The sequence below is a fragment of the Pleurodeles waltl genome, chromosome 3_2 (genome assembly GCF_031143425.1).
Source record: "Pleurodeles waltl isolate 20211129_DDA chromosome 3_2, aPleWal1.hap1.20221129, whole genome shotgun sequence".
Lineage (NCBI taxonomy): Eukaryota > Metazoa > Chordata > Amphibia > Caudata > Salamandridae > Pleurodeles > Pleurodeles waltl.
This window is the reverse complement of record NC_090441.1, coordinates 202758344-202777698: the sequence shown is the minus strand read 5'-3', so window position 1 is coordinate 202777698 and position 19355 is coordinate 202758344. Positions and strand designations below refer to the sequence as shown.

The 19355-nt window shown below is 43.5% G+C and overlaps 1 protein-coding gene across 1 annotated transcript in view; it reads left to right on the top strand.

Annotated features, from left to right (window-relative positions):
• Nucleotides 1-19355, top strand: part of ADCY10 (adenylate cyclase 10) — a 1855427-nt gene that overhangs the window by 1383448 nt on the left and 452624 nt on the right. Inside the window, exons 17-18 of the mRNA XM_069226523.1 lie at nucleotides 2030-2053; nucleotides 7733-7740. Coding sequence (XP_069082624.1) covers nucleotides 2030-2053; nucleotides 7733-7740 — 32 coding nt within the window. The remainder of the gene's footprint in view (nucleotides 1-2029; nucleotides 2054-7732; nucleotides 7741-19355) is intronic.

Here is a 19355-nt window from a genome sequence, read left to right as displayed (position 1 = left end):
TTACTTGCCAAAGCACACACATTGAGCCAAAGGCATTTAGGTATTGTACATATGTGCGTCACATTGCTATCCTCTCCTTATGCCAAACATGCCCAATTTGTGCAACATATATATGTAGGCCACACAAATGGCAATCTAGAGCGTCAGCTAACCGTAAAAATACTGTGAAGGAAGTAGAGGATCATGGTCCGCTGCAATATGATGTCACACATGTGAACATACACTATCAACACCACAGTGGGTGCAATCAGCCTATCTCTGATGTGTCCCAAATGTAACATAACCTAAAAACTTGAAAAATGCCCAAAACCTGTTCATGCACTGAAATTTTGACGTTCCTAGCGTTATGCGTCATTTTTTGTCCACTAATACTGTCATTTTTTTTGACGCACAGGAGTGAACATTAGGCCGCATCCAGATATTTGTACAGGCCATGTACTATTATTTGGAAGCGGGCTAATTTTCACTCCTGTGCGTCAAAAAAAATTACACAAATACAGTATTGGTGGACAAAAAATGACGCATAACGCGAAAAAGGGCGGACATTTCATACAGGAAGTGATGTAATAGGATATCCTGTTTAAAGATCATGTACAGTGGGTGTACTTTCACTTTCACTTTGCAGTCTATGATTCTTCTACACTGTGTGGCTGTGTAGAGAGTGGTGTCCTAAGATTTTGTGCTTTTTTGTCCTGTGTGCTGTCTCTATTGTCAATTTGTAAAATAAATATTGTTGGTGTATACTGTCCTACTGTGTTTTGTGTACATTTGTCCATTTACCTAGTGTTTTTGTTGTTTGTGGGAGTCTGTTGTGGGTAGTGGTAGTTTGGGGATAGTTGGGCTCTTTTAGTGGTTAAGTTTACTTTTCTTCTGTATTTGTACCCCTACTTTCCCCCTTTTCCCCTTTCTATTTCTTTAACCCCTATTCCCTTTCAAATTTCCACAATGTCTGGTAGGCCAAGTCTTGGCAGGATGGGTGAAGAGGAGCTGGGGGGCTTCATATGGCTTGTGTGCCATTTCTTGCCACCGATGATCGAGGCAGGGTGATACAGGGGTATCACACAGAGGCGCGCAGAATCTGGTGGGGAAAGGTGCTGCATCACCTGCAGCGTGTGTATGCCAGCCAGAGGAGTGACCACCAGCTGAAGCACCGGTGGGCTGACCTCATTACCAGGGAGCAGGATCTCTTGGACCACCTGGGAATCGTGATTGGTGGCCCTGTTGGTGAGTACTAATCATGTAAATGTGCAGGATTAAATGCTCTGTAGTGACATCAGATGATTTGTACTATGTCTGCCAGCTAACTTGCTGACTGTGTGTAATGCTGGGGAAACATACAGGGATAATTGATGCACTATGGTAAGGATCACAATTGCTAGCTGTCAGGTAGCACGTGCTCAGCAAACTTACAGGATACTTTTCCATGAAGTAAATTGGTGCGGCCTTTGTGTCAGACAACCAAACAAAATAGGAGCCAATCATGTCTATACAGGGCACTTTTGCCAGAGAAGTAAAGATGTACCAACCTATTGGCTAACTTTGTTGATGCAATAGCTAGACTGACTTTAGAATCACTACATGATGCAGAAAATGAGTGCTGGCTTCACGTCAATTGATTATAGCAAAGTGGCTCAGACATATGTCTCATGTGAGTCTGGTGAGAGTGGAAGGAAAGCGTTCACAGAAGTACTATGAATGTTTGGGATTATTGTGGTCCTTTATCTTTTTGGATACATGTCAGATCTGGATTTGGAAACATCGTGAAAAGGTGTAAGGTACCCTCAGCTAACATCTTAGAATGTTTGTTGGAGTTAGTTGTGCCACATTCCAATTAGGGATGGCAGTCCAAAGGTATGCACATGGGTTCACATCTCCATGGTTGGTGCAAATCACCATAGCTGGGCCACATCAGTTGAATAAACTGTAACAACAGGAGGGCTTACAAAAGTCCCTGCCCCTCCCTCTGTACATTGTACCTATGTGTCATTAATGTGTCATGGCCACATAGCATGTTTGACTGGTAATGCAGTCCTCAAGTAACCAGGCTTTGGATGTCTCTCTTGGATGCACATGATGAGACGATTACACTCCATATTTTTTTCAGGTTACCAATGATGGGGCATGTTTGCCACCACATGATAGTTAGGGCCAATGCATGTGTGCAGATATGTGTGTAACTGTCACAGGAGACCCATGCTCTGTACAAGTTGGCCGTGATATATCAGATGCAGTATCATCATGTCTGAATGGCTGCCATTTCCTTATTCAGCCTACACATTGTATATGTAAATGAAATTGTTGCTCTGTGCACAAATTTTGAGCACATTTCTTCCTTCCGTGCCTTACAGGTGGACCGGCACCCTTCAATGTGGGAGAGGTGGCGACATTTGAGGACCCCGACCACTCCAGTAAGTGTTGATATGTCTGTTATGTGTTGTGTTTGCTGGTTATGGACTCGTGTGTGTTGAACGCATAGCAAGGTGTGATGCGTTGGGCAATCATTTCTCTTGTTCCATGAGTGGGATTTCAAATGTTTAGAGTTGGCCAATGCGTATCCTATGGTATTATCTAGGGATTGTAGGCCATTCCTGTAGGCACCACAGTAAGTACTGGGGTGAGTCATGTGTATGACACTTGTATCAACAAGAGTTGCACTGGAAGTCAGCTCAGATTTAGTCAGCCTGTCAGACCCACATCCTCCAAGATTGGTACAGCAAATTGCTTTCCAATAGACTTCTGCTTCCCTATTTTCCAAGGTACTTATTAAACTGTAGGTAGAACCTCCTAGCAGCATGTACTTCCACATGTAGTGCTACAAGTATGTGGAACTTGAGTGCAATGCCCTAGGTGTGCATGCTAATCATGATCATGGGTGTTCTTGCAACTCTGTGTCTGATGTAAGTCAGGCCTTACTGGAAGTATATGTTGTGTACTGAGTTCTGCATTTCTTGACATGGGTGGCCCTATGATTGGTCTAGGGTTTGTTGACTCCTAATTGTTGATAAACCTTACCTGTGGTGTGTGTGTAGAGCCAAACACGTGTGGAGTTTTCTATACACTCCTCGGTGTACATGTTGTTGGAAATTGATAGTTGTTTATCCACCCCCCCACCCTCAAACATGGGCATGGTTTTGTGAATGGGGTACCTAGTACTGATGCTACCAGTATGTTACACATACATGTGAATAAGTCACTGTTTGGTTGGAACCTAGTATACACACTCAGGTATGGCACTTGGTACTATACTGGCAAGTCCAGTTACAACTTGCAGACCATGTGGCTTTAGTTTTGCATTCCGTACACTGAGATTTGTAGCCCAGGTCTTGGCGGAGGATATGCAGCATGAGTGTTAGCTGATAACTGGCAGAACTCAGATGGCAAGTCAAAGCCAGTTGTTACCCATCTTGTAGGTTATGGATGTGCTATATGTGATGTGACCTTTGTAGGCTGGCCTGCCATGTACTTCCTTAGGTACATTCAATGATCTGTATTGTGATATGAGCTGTTACAAGTACAGTAGATGTATTGTCTGATTAACTTCTTGTGCCATTTCACACAATGCAGTTACAAATGTAGAATATTTGCATTTGTCTTCACAGCTGCAAACATGACTCCAGACCAGGTCCGTGAATTCCAGCGCCGGGCCATGAGATACCAGCACATCCTGCTAGTGGAGTCGGGGTTCAGGAGGATGGCCCGTCGATATCGCCATGAACGGGCCTCCGGGGCATGGAGGGCCTTCCCACAGGGTGGGCCTACTTTGCCCACCACTAGCACAACCACCACTTCAAGCCAGGTGGCCCCACCCGCAGCTGGGACTGTTGTGCCTATAGATATCTGCTGGATTTCCAGGCCCCAGTATTACTACAGGTGCAGGACAGCCCACTGGCCTTGGCTCCACACACACACACACAGACCTCCTCCACCGGTACCCAGACTGCCCCAGCTCCATCTGTTGGCCCTGCAGCCTTCCACAACATGGAACGGAAGATGGACCGTGTGCTGCGCAAGTTAAGCCACCTGAGCTGGGATGTGCGAAACATTAACCGGCGTGTTAAGTCAATCAAGAGGACCCTCCGCAGGGCCAACCTCTAGACTGTTTTTTGAAATGGACATGATTCCCTCCCCTCCCTCCTCTTTTCTTGTTCTTATAGTTAGTGGGCTTCTGGGGCTTAGTGTTAGGTTAGTATAGGCTGTTAGTTTAGTTAGTGTTAGTGGGTGGGGGGTCCTGATTCTTTGTATTTTTACTTATTAAGTGTGTGGGTGGGTGATATGTTGGGGTTCTTGTGTGTTTAAAAAAAAAATACAAAAAAATATATATTTGTTTAGGATAGTATAGTATGTGTTTAGGTTAGTATGTGTTGTCCTCCATGTGTCACGTCTCATAAGGGGAGTGAGGGGTGGATGTTTAGAACATTTCATTACATGTGATAAGTAAGTGCAGCTTAGGTTAGTTAGGGACATTTGTGGGTAATGAGTAGTCAAGGTAGATTAGGGTAGGTAAGATTTTTCCCTCAGTTTCCTCTTCTGTGATTAGCATTCAATAAATATTTGGTTAACCCTTAACGGTATGTGTTAAATGGTACTTGATCCTGGGTTTGGAATCAGCTGTACGATTGGCAGCTACCCCAAAGCTACCTTGAAAAGTTTCCAGCCTTCGTTGCAACCACCAATCACAGTTGGATGACAATGTGTTTCTGTTGATAAGTGTGTTTTCTACGTCACAAACAGTGCTTTCAGACTTGGTATTGGGGGAACAGTTTTAGGTCTGACTGCAGTGTGATGATCAAGGACACCTTTATCAGATGAGTTCTCATAGGCACTCTTGTATTCTTGTCTTCATTACTCTCATACGTCATTAGTGACACAGTTCAGCATGATTACCTATTTGTATGTAAACTCAGACACCTTCATTTATGCAGTTTTTGTAGTGTTTGCTTAGATTAGTGTGCACTGTTATATGTGTTAGTATTGCATGGTGACATTATTTTGCAGCCACTATTTGATGACTAAGATATCCCTTGAGGAAGCATTAATCTGTCCAACACAGCATGATGGTGTATGGTTTCTCACTTCATCCGATATGTCCCTCAGGATGGGCAGAGTATGATGCAATCATGGGCACTGCGCAGATTTATCTGACTACATAATATCAGGACAGTTGCATTGACAAGCTAAGTAATTTGACAGTAGGCACATTTCAATTATCTACTGCACAGTTGATATGTCACATTACCCAGGGACAGATTTGTTGTGTAAGTACTATTTATTGAAAAGTGCTGTAGTGCTATCTGTACATTGTCCATGATTGTGAGTCCATTATAGTGACATCTTACATTGTGATCCTATACAAGGGGTTACGGAAATGCTTTTGACATGCTGGGGTTGATGTTTCAGACAGTGCAGAGGGACAGGATTTGCCAATGAGTAGGAGAGAGACAATCACTGGGCAGGCTGACAAGATATACAGTGGTAAGCAGAACAGGTATTAAGTAGAGTTGTTGCAAGACTGGCAAGTTACAAAGCGCAGGACCTTGGTAATAGTTGGCCATGTGGCAGGGACTAGTGCTTCCGGGTACTTTTCCTTGTGAATGTGATCTGTTCCATGTCTTCTTCTGATGTGTGTGTTGCCTCCTCTGTCCTTGTTGTTGGTGGTTGTGAAGGGGCAACACACACCTCAGTGTTAGAAGACATGGAGTCAGACATCCCGGTCGCTGCTACCTGTGAAGGTCTTAAGGGCAGTACTGCAGTAAGGAGGATCTGCTGGTTCTTGAGAATAGCAGCCACATCACGATGGTAGGCAGCCAGTACAGCTCGGAGGGGTTCAATGTTGCATTCGTGCACGCGTTGACAGGATTGCTGTTGTAGGTGTTGGGTCAACTGTATTACAGCTGTGCTGATATCCTTCTGGGTTTTTTGCTGTTCCTGCAAGATAGATGTTAGGGCTTGCATAGCTGCTGCCTGATCTGCAGATGACATCATGCACGAACGTACCCTCTCAAGGCTGGCTGCCACCCCCACCCGCACCTCCTTGGCCAGCTCCCGCTGTACTCCAACTACAGTTCTCCAAAGCTGGTGCCAGTGTCGTCTGAGTCCTCAGCTGAATTGGAGCTGGCAGGTCTTACAATTGGGGTAGTGGGTGGATCCTCTGCGATGGCTGCTTCTTCTGTGCTCCTCCTTGTGACTGGAGGTGGGGTCTGGAGGGTTTCAAGGACATTTTGGATAGTCTCCTGGGGAATGTTTATCGGCTCGTCATCCATGTCATCAGGGTAATCTGGGACAGGCATATTCGCAGGAGATCCATCTTCCTCTGCAATGAAACAGGGTACAATTAGTGTGTCTGTGTTGGGCATGAGTGATGTGACATGCCTGCCTTGTGATGAATTCACATTGTGATCTTGTTTCGTGTTCATTGCTCCAGTCCTTCAGATGGGCATCCTCCCAAGCCTATGGCCCACCTGCATGTCACATGTATGTTATTGAGTTATTAGACTTGTCGGCATCATCTCTTCTAGGTGTTGGTTTTGGCCAAATAGTGAATTGCCACCTTCTTGTCCTACTCAGCCCTCCGTCTGCATCCATTCTCATGGTGAGACCTTTCACTGGCTGTGGGTGTTCTGATGGCCCTGGCAGCATACTTAACAATTGGACCTGCCCTAATCTCTGATCTTTCACATCCACTTAAATGTATTTGACATGTGGCATATCCTATGCATAGCAATGTTATGACACAATATGGATGTTGGCATTGGTAATGTGTACTGCTGATGTTGGGGAATGCGTGGTACATTGGATTGCTCTGATAATCGTATCAGTTTCCTATTTCCTCCTCTGACTGTGTAGGTGTATTTCAGTGACCAGTTACATGTGTCCCCCCCTCAATGCTGTTGTCTGAGCAGTATGACATTTGGGATGTTACATTGTGACCCAGGCACAGGATGGACCCTGACATATGCAGCATGGGTATGTCCTTAGTGCTGTGTAGCTCCTATTGTTGTTTACATTGGCTGATGTTTGCAACAACTATGGGCATTGACACTTGACAGTACTGGGGCCTTTGTCTTTTTTCAGGGGATTGTTGAAGTTGTCATCCTCAACCTCCTAATTTAGGTGTGTATGATCCATGGGGAGGTTACTGCCATTGGCTACTTGAGCTGCACACCGAGCGGAGGTGGTAGTGGCAACTGTTGTTGCAGTTACATTCTAGTTGTCGGTATGGCCAGAGGTTGTTAAGAGGGCCCTAGTTAATGTATGGGGTATGGTGGCTGACGTGTGCCGGGATGTCAGTTTGACGTTGTGGCCTTCCCTCCTGGCGTGGATTTCCCTTTGCTCCATCGTTGGCATGACAGCATGCCCCCATGGGACTGTTGGTGTAGTGCAATGGTGTGCCCCAGCTTCTGTTTGTGCAGGCCATGCCCCCATGCCGTGCCCCTTTACCCATGCCACTCCATGTATATGATTACTTCCATGCATTTTGTGGTCAGTATCTCCCCCTCTTACGGTTAACATTAGTGTATTTTGATTCCCATGCGACTTACCCTGCATGTGCGTTGTCTCCTGGTAGTCTCCGAGGTCCTGTACTTGAATCCCTGTGACGATCTCCTCAGGGATGACGGCTGCGATCATCTCCTCCATGTGGTCCAGGGCCTTCTGGTGTGCTGGACTCCCCCCTCCAGTCTGCAGTGCTGCCTTCCTGTTCCTGGCCATCTTTTCCTTTGTCCTGCACTTGCAGTCATGCCAGTGTTTCTTGCACTCGATGACTGTTCTGCGTACTTCAGCCACACTGTTAATCTTGTCAACAATTTGTTGCCATATAGCCTCTCTCCTACTGATTGGCAACTTTGAGGTGACAAACAGTTGGTGCTGGTGTTCCGTCACCTCTTTAACCAGGATTTCCTGCTCCTCTGCACTGAAGCGACACTTTCTTTTCTTCTTAAAAGTGTCTTGGTTCTTGTGTGGGTCCTCCTGGCTGGTTCCTGGTCTGTTGTCATCTTCCTGGGGTCTGTAGTGGCATCTGGGATCCATTTTGTCTCTCCTCTGGTGAAATGGCAGTGTTCGCGTTTTTTTTAATGCTATTGCGTCAAAAAACAGCGCATATCCAGCCAGTCATTTCCGCCGTGTTAACGTAGTTTTTCTTTACGACTTGACGCTGCGGTGTGCGTCAAAAATAATAAATCCCACCTGTGGTTTGCGCCGCCATGCGGCAAAGTATAAATTTGACGTCCCCACGGCGCACCAAAATGGCGTTAGCTGGCGGTAATATTTTTGACGCAAAACTGCACCGTCGCTCCGACCTTGAGGACTGACAAAAATCTTACATATGGATTCAATTTGAACAGCTATTACCAGCCAAGTTCAGGTGAATACCAGCGCATATAAATAATATTAGTAATATATACTAATTATACCACGAACATCTATTGAACATAACTAATGGATTCACCATTCACTGTGTAAATTAGTCAGTATATATAGTAATACAAGAATTTACTTAATCATCTATTTATTTACTTATTATATGTTTTTTGTCATTTAGCCAGTTCATCTCTCTTTACAACAATTGGCTTCATCGCGCTCCTTAGTGAGATAGAAACAGCTATAAAGACAATTGCATTACAAAAATGCTAGAAAAGACTCCCCAAGTAAGGTTTTTCTTCATTACAAATTATCACTTTTACCACTAACATACACCGGGATGCATGTATTCACCGAAGGGAACTAAAGAACGTTGGTAGCACAATGTAAGGTACTCTTCCATTACAACATACTAACTACCGGTTCCCCCAATAACATCTAGAATGCATTATTACTATTAACTTATCACTTGGTACTCTATGCTTCCTAATAAAATATTTTCAGTTTTTTGTCTTCTATACTTTATTCTCTATCACCAATAATACAATCCTAAGTGGTAAATGCTCTTTGGGCATTTACCCTGATATGATAACTTGTCACCTTTGAGTGATATATATGTAAAATATAGACAGGTGACTTCTAGGAAACTAGCACAATGGTTCTTATAAATTATCATATCATTCTTTTTATCAGATACCTTGACTACACTACCAAAAAAAATATCACAAACTCAAAATTAAATTGACCAGAAGATTCGGCTGCTAAGACTAGACTACTATTGAACTGGGAACGGCCCTGAGGAAGGTGACCCACAATATCCTAAAACACTGAAACGCGCGTAGACCTTCGGTCCCTACGGTACCACTTTGATAGAGCCACGTCAGCATTGCTTTGTTGTTTATCAGATTATTATCATTATTGTATTAGATGAACTAATATTTATACATCTCTATTTTCAAGAATTGTTTTAGCCGTATTATGTCATTAGGACTAGCTTTATTGATGTAAATATTCACTTGTAGATAAGATATTTTTCCCGATCTTGGTTTGTTTAGCGTGCATGTGGTATGTCTGAGTTAGGTATTTTGTTTGTTCATTATTGTTTTTCTTAATGTGATTATGTATATTTTCCCATGATTGTATAATTATTTAATAATAAAAAGTATATATAAAAACATGTAATAGGATTATTCTATTTGTGATTAACCGTTAGAGTATAGCAGCCTAGTATTATGTGTCCATAATAGGTTCTATTGTATAAAGCTGCAATTATCAAAAACTATAGTGTTTTATCTTTGAAGATTATGGTATATTCATGTATAATTGAGTTGCTCTTCCAGTAGTTTTCTCTACCTTGCACCCTGCCCTCTGAGCTGGAAGGCCTGCCATGGGGGTGACTTGTGAGTGACCTGCTGCAGTGAAAAGTGGCAGCGAAAGGGTTCTTGCACCCTTTCACGCAGGCTGCAATGGCAGTCCTGCAGAAGCCTGTGCATGGGCTCCCTATCGGGCGGGGTAAAATATATGCTGCAGCCCATAGGGGTCCCCTGGAACTCCTGTGCCCTGGGTACCAAGGTACCATATACTAGGGACTTATAAGGGGGCACCAGTATGCCAATTGTGGGTAAAGTACTGTGTTAACAGTATCCTACAAGTAATTTCAGAAGGAGGGAGCATAACTACTGGGATCCTTTTTAGCAGGATACCAGTAGACACAGTTAAGCACACTGATACCTGGCAGAAAATGGGGGTAACCATGCCAAGAAAGAGAGTACCTTCCTAAAGTCGGACAAAGAGCTTCCATTTCACCAGGTTAGAGACTAAACAGTAAAGGAAGAAGAAAAAAAGATAATATTCTCAGCCTATGCCCTCAAGACCTAGAACATCAGAACTGCACCAACCTCCCTCCTACAGTTCAAGTATCTGAAATCTAACCTCTTCAAGCAACATAAGCTCCGGTAGGCAGACCTATCACCCTTCCATTAGCCCTACCTCCTCCAATGTCCACCTCCACTCTGAATGTATTCCCATTGGAGCTTTTCCTCTGTACAGTGCTCCACTGATAACCGGCTAGGTTTGTGCTTTATGAATATTGAAGCATACCTAAAACGATACAGAACTGAACAATGGAATATGTATTCCATCAAGACCATCAGCCACTATCTCTGGCTTCAATATGCTGATGCATGCAAGCACAGGTTTGTAAAAATACACACAGACTATTTGTGCCTTTTTTTTGTGCAGCCTGTCTCTTTATATGCTTGTTTTGTCTGTGTCCTACCTTTATTTCCACAGCTTGCTGTGCTGCTGTTTTTTTTATTTTTTATTTGTGGTAACAGTGCCATGCAGCCCCATAAATTTTGTGAGGATAAATAGGGTACAGATATAGGAGTCTTGGAAAGAAACATTTAGAACCACACAATTAGTGTTTCAAAGTGTGTGCACGGCTGTGTTTCCATTCCTTAGCTCATTACAGCCAAACATATTAGTTTTGGCTATGCTTGATACTGCTACTTCTGATGTAGGCATTTCTTCCAGAAAATAAACTGCTTTTATGTCTTGTGCTGTAATTCCATTGCTCTTTTGTTGACTTTTTGTCTGCTCCTGAATGTATTGTTATGAATCTTTGAATGTAATTTATTGGATGTGTGTGGGGATTTGGAGTTAGAATTTAAAACAAAGTACAGGGAAACATTCCAAAAAATGAAAAGAGATAAATAAGAGGGCACACAGTAGTTTTGGGAAAAAATGATTGTGCAATATAATCGCTCAAATGGTCAGTGTTCGCACCATATTACAGACTGGTCTCCTGAGTAAGGCATCTTTTTTTTTTTGTAGTCTTAGGGCTGAGGCCCACTCTGACCTTCATGAAATATCTAAAATAATCTTACATTTTTAAATGACCATTGTGAAAATAGTTACTGTCACTGTGCTGGTCTTGTGACTATTAAAGATTTTAATATTTTTTTTACCTATTGCTAAGACCAGCCAGATTTGTTCTAATTAGTTAATGCAGAATCTTTTTCTGTCTAACTTACATTCCTCCCTTTAGATTATACCTTTCAAGGTCCAGGAATGTTAATTTTCTATCACAGACAGGTGAACAAAGACTTTTTACTTCTGGCATTAGCCAAGAACTTTAGATTTTACTAAAACTATATGGATAATATACTTACTTAAAGGGGAACAATAACAGATATGTGTACAATATGAATTTAAGCAATAAGGTGTTTTTTTTAACCTTCAGCTGGCAACTCCTCAAGGCATGCTGCTTCTTAAATTGAGCATTCCATCACTATGGTCACAACATAAGGTAGCTAAAATAAACTATGACTGGCCAAGGCCAATAACGTCTCTCTTAAGCAGTACTTCCTTGAAGAGTTAAACACATATGTAGATATGAAAAGGGGTGTTAAACCTCTTGGTACCAAAGAAATAAATGGAGGTACAAAAACTACCCCAACTAAACATTCTCAGTGGGATGACTAAAGGGTCTCACAAGAGACAACTAAAGAACTCCCCGCTTGATAACTGTTGTGAGGAAGACCTTGTGGCATTTATGAAATGTAAACATGTTGTTCTGGTGTCGGGCCCCTACGCTACTGTGAGGCAAGCATATATCAATTCAAATTTGAAGGGTGATGTCAAAATGAAAAATTTGCAGTTTTTGTTGTTGTATAGTCCAAAGTCTCAATCTGAAAGACAGTGGAGCACTTGTCGTACTGGAGCCATGGAATATAGGCTGCGTGACTATAAGGATGAGTCAGTAGGACACATCTTTTTGGGCCCGAAGCTTCTGAATATCAGAAAGATGTAACCTGTGGAACACTTGCGATAACTCAAGATGAGGACAATTGAAGAAGCTGTTAAATCTTGTTTCACAGCCTATAATAATTCTTTTATTGTCAATCTTAGAAAATGTCTTGAACACACTTATTTCCATCTCAGGCAAGCCAGTTACAAATTATGCTTTTTATTTATTCACTAACTTAAACTAAGGATAACTGAAGAGGCTGATAAATCTTGTTTTATTGTACATACTAATTATTTTATTAGTAATCTTAGAAATGTGTTGACCAAACTTATTTGTAATTTAAAGAAGCCACCATAATTTTACATATTAACTGATTCAAACTTTTAAATTGTTTGATCATGAAATTGTATTTGAATTTATTTTTAAGGGGTGTGGGTATTTGAATAAAGGAATATGTCCCCGTTTTATTGTATTTAATGATTAATATAATACATGTATTTACTACTGCATAAAGGGGCTATTAGCTGGCTCATTTCACCCATTTGTTTGTTGATGTGTCAGTCAAATTTTGATTCTGCCCACTACAGCATACAGCATGGGGCAGTGGGGTAGTCAATTTCAGCCGCCTGCCAACTTCACTTTGAGTAACTGAAGGTAGTTATTTTCTGTGCCAGTGTTTTTAATATTACTTTAGTGTTGCCTTTTTCTGTTGAGCCTGATGTGATAGCAGGACACTTTCTACCAGATGGGGGCATTTGTCACATTCCAGGGTTATTAGTTCCTGTCTCCTGCTGATACTCTTGGTAATTCCTTTTGGAGTGGCCTTTGTTTATCTGACTTGTTATTTCACAGTATACCAGATTGTGTCCATTTGAAACAGTTCTTCATAAAATAATCGTCTTTTCAGTATGCACGGAACAAAATGTATTCATAACTGTACTCCTGTATGTCATTCTGGTATGCATTTTTTATTGAGTACTACAGTTATATTAATAAACCAATCTGTATACACTGCTTGTATGTCATCCATGTTTGCGTTCTGTTTTTGAAATCTTGCTTATACAGACATTTAACTATTACTAATTGAAGCTGTGATGGTTATTACAATTTCCTGTTCTATCGACCTGCCTGTCAATTTATCTAGGCATCCTTCTCTATCTATGCATCATCATCAACATCAAAAGACGTTATTTCAGCCACATGGGCAATAAAAGGGCATAACAATACAAAAAATAAATATATATTATAATAAAATCATTACAATATATTTTATAAAAAGAGTAATGCATCATGTTAGTGTAAATAACATTTTTGCTCTAAGACGCCACATCGCTCCAAGAAACTTGGCAACGGTGGTAACCAATGCCAAGTGAGTATCTGATGTAAAGATCCGAAGAGCAACAAGGGACCTACTAACTCCCAACAACCTACAGACAGGAGCAAGCCATTTCCTGTGAGGGGTTGTATAAGCAGCGCAAACAAATAAAACATTAGGCAGATTTTCGATAAGAGCATTACAACCTGGAAAAGTGGTCAACCCCTCAGATGACCAATGACTGGAAAATTATCTTAATGGTAAGGTTCCTACATGAAACTGGAAGTACAACTTCCTGTCTTTGGGAGCTAGAATTGCATCCCAAAAAGACTCATATTTACACATATCGTTCAGATCAATAAAGTTGCAGGTTAATTTGGAGTGAAGTACTGCCTCCAGCTCCTCAGAGTCTACTGCCCTCCAGTACTGTTTTTTAAGTTTAAGGTCATGTTTTGACTGAAAGGGAGCAATGCTTAGAGAATCCCAAAGCTCCCTGACCCCAAGCATGCAAAGTGACTTTTTAATATATCTGAGCCAAGGAATGCTAAGTGAGCGATCAGCTTCCATTATGGCCTGCAGGGCTACAGTGTAGAGGGCAAGCCCTGGTGTAGTCCAAAGCCACTTCCAGTACAAAAGAGGGCGTAAGCCGGCTTTATAACCTATGCTCTTAATGCCCAAGTCCTTGCGAAGAGGAAGCAACGGAGCACTCAAAGGAAGAGAGACAAGGATTACTGGATGTATACCACTTAGTGGAAGAAAGGCCAGAATCCTTGATTAAGACCCACGTAATTTGCTTTTGCTTTAACACCTGCTTGGCAATGTGTGGCTTCCAAGACATGTTCTCAGATAGCATTAGGCCAAGATAGCAAAACGATTTCACCTTCTCAAGTGGAGTACCTCCAATTGTAACCTTCCCTTTAAAAGATCTCTGGGGATTGAACATAATAATTTTGATTTTGGAGGTGTTGATTTCCAATCCCCGAGTGGAACAGAATTCCTCAAAACACGTAAGCAGTTTGAATAAACCACACGGGGTCTTAGATATCAAAAGTATGTTGTCTGCAAATAGCAAGACCGGAACTTTATGTGTGCCTAAAAATGGTGTGTATGCCTCCACCTTGAGTAAAGAAGAAACAACGTTGTTAATATGTAAAGAGAACAGAGTTAGAGCAAGGACATACCCTTGGTGTACTCCCCTTGACACTGGAATTTTATCAGTAAGCTGCACCAAATCGCCCCACCTGACATGTGCATAGTTGCCCCCATGGAGCCATACTAGCAAGGAAAGAATGTGGGTGGGGATTGCCATCCCGGAGAGAACTTCCCACATTTTATTGCGAGGAACTAAGTCAAACGCAGATTTCAAATCAACAAAGACAACGTACAGATTCCCCTTAACAATAAAAACTGTCTTCCAATATCGAAGCAAAAACCTAAAAGCTTTATCAATAGTGGAAGTTTTTTTTGCAAAAGCCAGATTGCAAAGGGCTAAGTATATCATGCTCAGGCATCCAGTCCTGAATCTTCCATAGAAGGCAGTGGCAGAAAACTTTTTTCACACAGTCCAGTAGGCTAATTGGTCTATAATTGCAAAGTAGGGCTCCATCACCCTCTTTGTAAATAGGAACTACAACAGCACCCTTTCACGACTCAGGAATTGGTGCCCCCGCTGCTATTGGATTGAATTTGATAGTAATGTATCTCAACCAGATTTCAATGTCAGTTAGAAACAAATCTGCTGGAACGCGATCCGGGCCAGACGCCCTGCCGCGCTTTAAAGTACCTAGTGAGTGCGCTACATCCAAAAGAGTAAACAGTTTTAGTGGTAAAGTGCTAGGAGTTTGGTCAGTATTGGTATTCGAGACCTTATCAGATTCACATAGCATAATGATATGATCATCCAAATACATTCGGCTAAAGTGGTCTACCCACTCTGCTGCAGCAAGGTTCGTTGTAACATTCAATACACTATTTTCAGGGCCATGCACAGCAAAAGACCAGAATTTAGTACAGTTCTTCTCACGCGAAGCATTGGTTAGTGCAGCCCACCGCTTATTGTCTTGCTCGAGTTTGGCTTCATAAATAGTGGACTTACAAGACTTCCTAGCTGTAAGAATAGCAACTGCATCCTTGGATTTGATGGCCTGGATCAAAAGTTTATTTGAAGCTCGACATTCCTTGTTGAACCAATGATGTTTCCCTTTTGTCCTTCCACCACCAGAGTCAATACCTGCTATGAAGTGGGTCACAATCTCAAAACGTTGGTCATGAGATGTAATTATTTGAACACCAGTAGTTGCAAGGCGCCTCTAAGTGGACTAATGAAGTCCTCAGAGCAGCATTTGCAGAGCTTATAATGTCTGGCCGTGCTGATGCCTTACTCCACTTTAAGTGGTGCTTATCATTAGTCATACTAATACCTAATGAAAATATAGTAGGGATATTGGTCATAGACATTTGATTACACAGGGCAAACATTAGGACCAAGAACAGATTATGATCACTCTTGGTTCTCTCAATAACTATCATTTCTCTTCCAGGGGATCCTCATCAATAGTCATAAACATTGAATATTCCCGCCCTTGTACGGGGACCCCAGAGCATATATAAAATACACATATATAAAGTATGAAATATGTACGAAAATTATATATAGCATTTTTAGTAGACAAATTTTCATACTAAACTCATATATACATGTGTAAAAACAGCAATGCAGACTATAATCATAAACAGGCTAAAATGCTTTATTTCTATGGAGTTTTTTTTTTTTTAAATTGTTCTCAAAATTACAATAAGAGAAAAAATATCTACTAAAACCACACCACTGAGCCCAGGGAAATCAGCAGTAGTAATCATCGGAGAAAAAAGATAAATAACTACATTGAAAAACACTAGAGCATTCTTAGCCAATAGGCTGCATGCAGGTTAACACAGGAGAACCATAAAAACTTTGGCACTGTGCCTTTAAGACCCTGAGCACCTCCAGTATCCCACCATGCCTCAGGGGTGAAGGAGAGGTGACAGTTGGTTCACAGTTAGGTCAGTTCTTTTTTCCGGCTTCTTCTGAGAGGATCCTGGAGCATTGAGCTCTCAGTTTTTCTGAGTTTTTCTCTGAAAATGACTTTAGAACAGCGTTTTTTCCTACTTTACTCGACATCAAACATCATTGTCTGAGTTTGGAAGTTTTTTCCTGACAGAAAAATGCCTTCACGTTTTGTGAAATGCCCTTCCTGTGGGAAGAAGAAGGCCCAGTCAGATCCACACACTCTCTGTATTGTGTGCTTGCCTCAGAGTCACTGCCCTGACACTTGCAAACACTGCAAGAACATGTCAAGAGGACTCTGAAGGACAGGGTGAAAGATCAGGCTTCAGGGGCTTCACGAGAGGCAGAAAACATCATCCTCTTCGCTTCCCAGGCAGCCAACAAGCCACTCTCAGGAGAGACAGGCTAGATCGACGTCAGCAGATAGGAAGATAACTGTTTGTTCCCCGTCGACGTCGTCGCTGCCACCATCTCACCGCCATAGGTCGCCGTCAACGCCGACCCAACCGACGTCGAAGAATACGGCGTCAAGAGAACATGGCCATTGCAGGGGCATATCTCCGTCGATGGCAACCCGCCGATCGACGTCGAGCCATCACCGGTGTGCCCATTCGCCGCCGAAGGCCTCGCACCCCTCGACGTCTAAATCACCCCAGCGGCGAGAGCGAGGACATCCGCCGTTGGCCGCCCACCGCTCGACGTCGAGGCACACGACGGTGAGCAGGTCGCGGTCCAGAGATCGCCGTTCGACGTCAAGACACTCAACGTCGAGACAGGAACAACCGGCGGCGCTCCCTTCGACGTCATTACGGCTGTCGACATCGACACGGGTTTTACCTGTCTTGCAGGGAGCAGAACATCGGCTTCCGCCAGCAGATAAGACCACTCCATCTCCAGTCGAGAGCTGCATCGTCGAGGCATGTCTCACCCATCAATTTGTCACCAAGATGGTTGGAGAGCCTTAACAGACCAACGGCCTCCCCGGATTCGCAGTATTCAAGGATGTACTCTCCTACTGCCTCTGTCCCGAGAACACCATCACCCACAGCGCGGGCAGGACGGGCTCGTTCTGCTTCTCGCCAGCCGACCACGAGGCCTGGGCGCTCTGCTACAGCGTCTCGCAGCAGGTCACGTTCCCAGCAACGATCTAGGTCACGATCAAGACACAGAAGGTCGCCCTCTTGGTCATCGTCAGGGTCATCCGTCAGACGATACTCCCCCACCTTAACAGATTCTCCACCAGCTAGGGTTTCACCGGTGGATGACATCACTACTTTTAATGAGGTGCTTGTCAGGGGAGCACAGAAGCTAAACATAGAGGTTCCAGAACCATCAACCTCCTCATCAGTCATTTTTGAGACTCTACAGCATAGAGCGGTTTCGAAAAAGCTACTGCCGCTAGTGCCTGGTCTGTTGCAGCCAACCATGGACACCTTTTTAGCGCCAGCCACCCTCAAATCGGCTCCTGCTAGGATTTTGAAAAAATATAAAGCGCCTGAACAAGATCCTTTACTTCTCAGAACAGATTCGTCACCGGACTCAGTCATATTGGCCGCAGCCCGAAAAACTCACTCAGTGGCATCATCCTCCACGGTTCCACCGGACAAAGAGAGCAGACATCTAGACTCTCTGGGGAGAAAAATGTGCAGCACGGCAGCATCTATGATGAAGGTCTCCAGCGCGTCTGCACTCCTAGGCAGATATGACCGTTCACTGTGGGACTCTCTGAACAGGTTCACAGAAAAATTACCTAGAGAGAACAGGCAGGACTTCCAAGAGATCCTTCAAGAGGGATGTCTGGTCTACAACCAGGTCATCAGCGCAGCGGCAGATGGGGCAGACTTAGCTGCACATGGGTACGCACATGGGATCTGTGAAAGAAGGTCTTCCTGGTTGAGACTGACTGGATTAAAACAGGAAGCACAACAGCGCATCCTAAATCTTCCGTTCAACGGGAACTCGCTGTTTGGTACCCATACGGACGAAGAAATGGCGCGCTTGAAGACGGAAGTGGACACCATGAGGGCAGTAGGCCTGGAGAGGAAGAAGGACTCCAGGCGAAGGTACAGGCATTATGACAGGCGCCCTTTCCAGCAGAGGGTTCAAACCCCTCACTGGTCCCAGAGGCCACAGCAGAGGCAAGGACGCCCACTTTTTCAGTCTCGTAGGGCCATGAGGGAACGAGGGTCAAGTAGACCACAACAGTCCACACCCAAAGCGCCGGCCAAACAATGAGGACTCACTTCCCTTAACACTGTGCACCACTCCGGTGGGGGGAAGTATCACAGACTTTATTCACGAGTGGCGTTCTATCACAAAAGACAAATGGGTGCTCAACAATGTCGAGAATGGCTACTCTCTTCTTTTCCGGCAACCTCCACCGCACTTGCCACCAGCCAAATGCAATCCGTCTCACGTCAGCCTATTGCGCAAAGAGGCTCTCGCCCTTTTACGAAAGAAGGCAATAGAAAAAGTTCCACTCGCGCACAGAGGGAAGGGGGTTTACTCCTGTTATTTTCTGGTGGCGAAAAAAGGCCGAGAGGGCGTTTTCAGACCAATTCTGGACTTACGGCTTCTGAACAAGTACATAAGAAAGCAAAAGTTCAGGATGCTGGCTCTTCACCAGATCTTCCCTCAGCTACATCAGGGAGACTGGATGTGCTCCATCGACCTACAGGATGCATACTTTCACATCCTGATAGTACCCAAGGATCGGAAATTCCTGCGCTTCCAGATAGCCTCACAGCACTATCAGTTCAAGGTGCTACCATTCGGCCTGAAATCTGCCCCTGTTTTTTCTCGAAATGCGTGGCAGTGGTAGCGGCACATCTACGAAAACAAAAAATCTTCATTTACCCATACCTAGACGACTGGCTACTGAAAGCCTC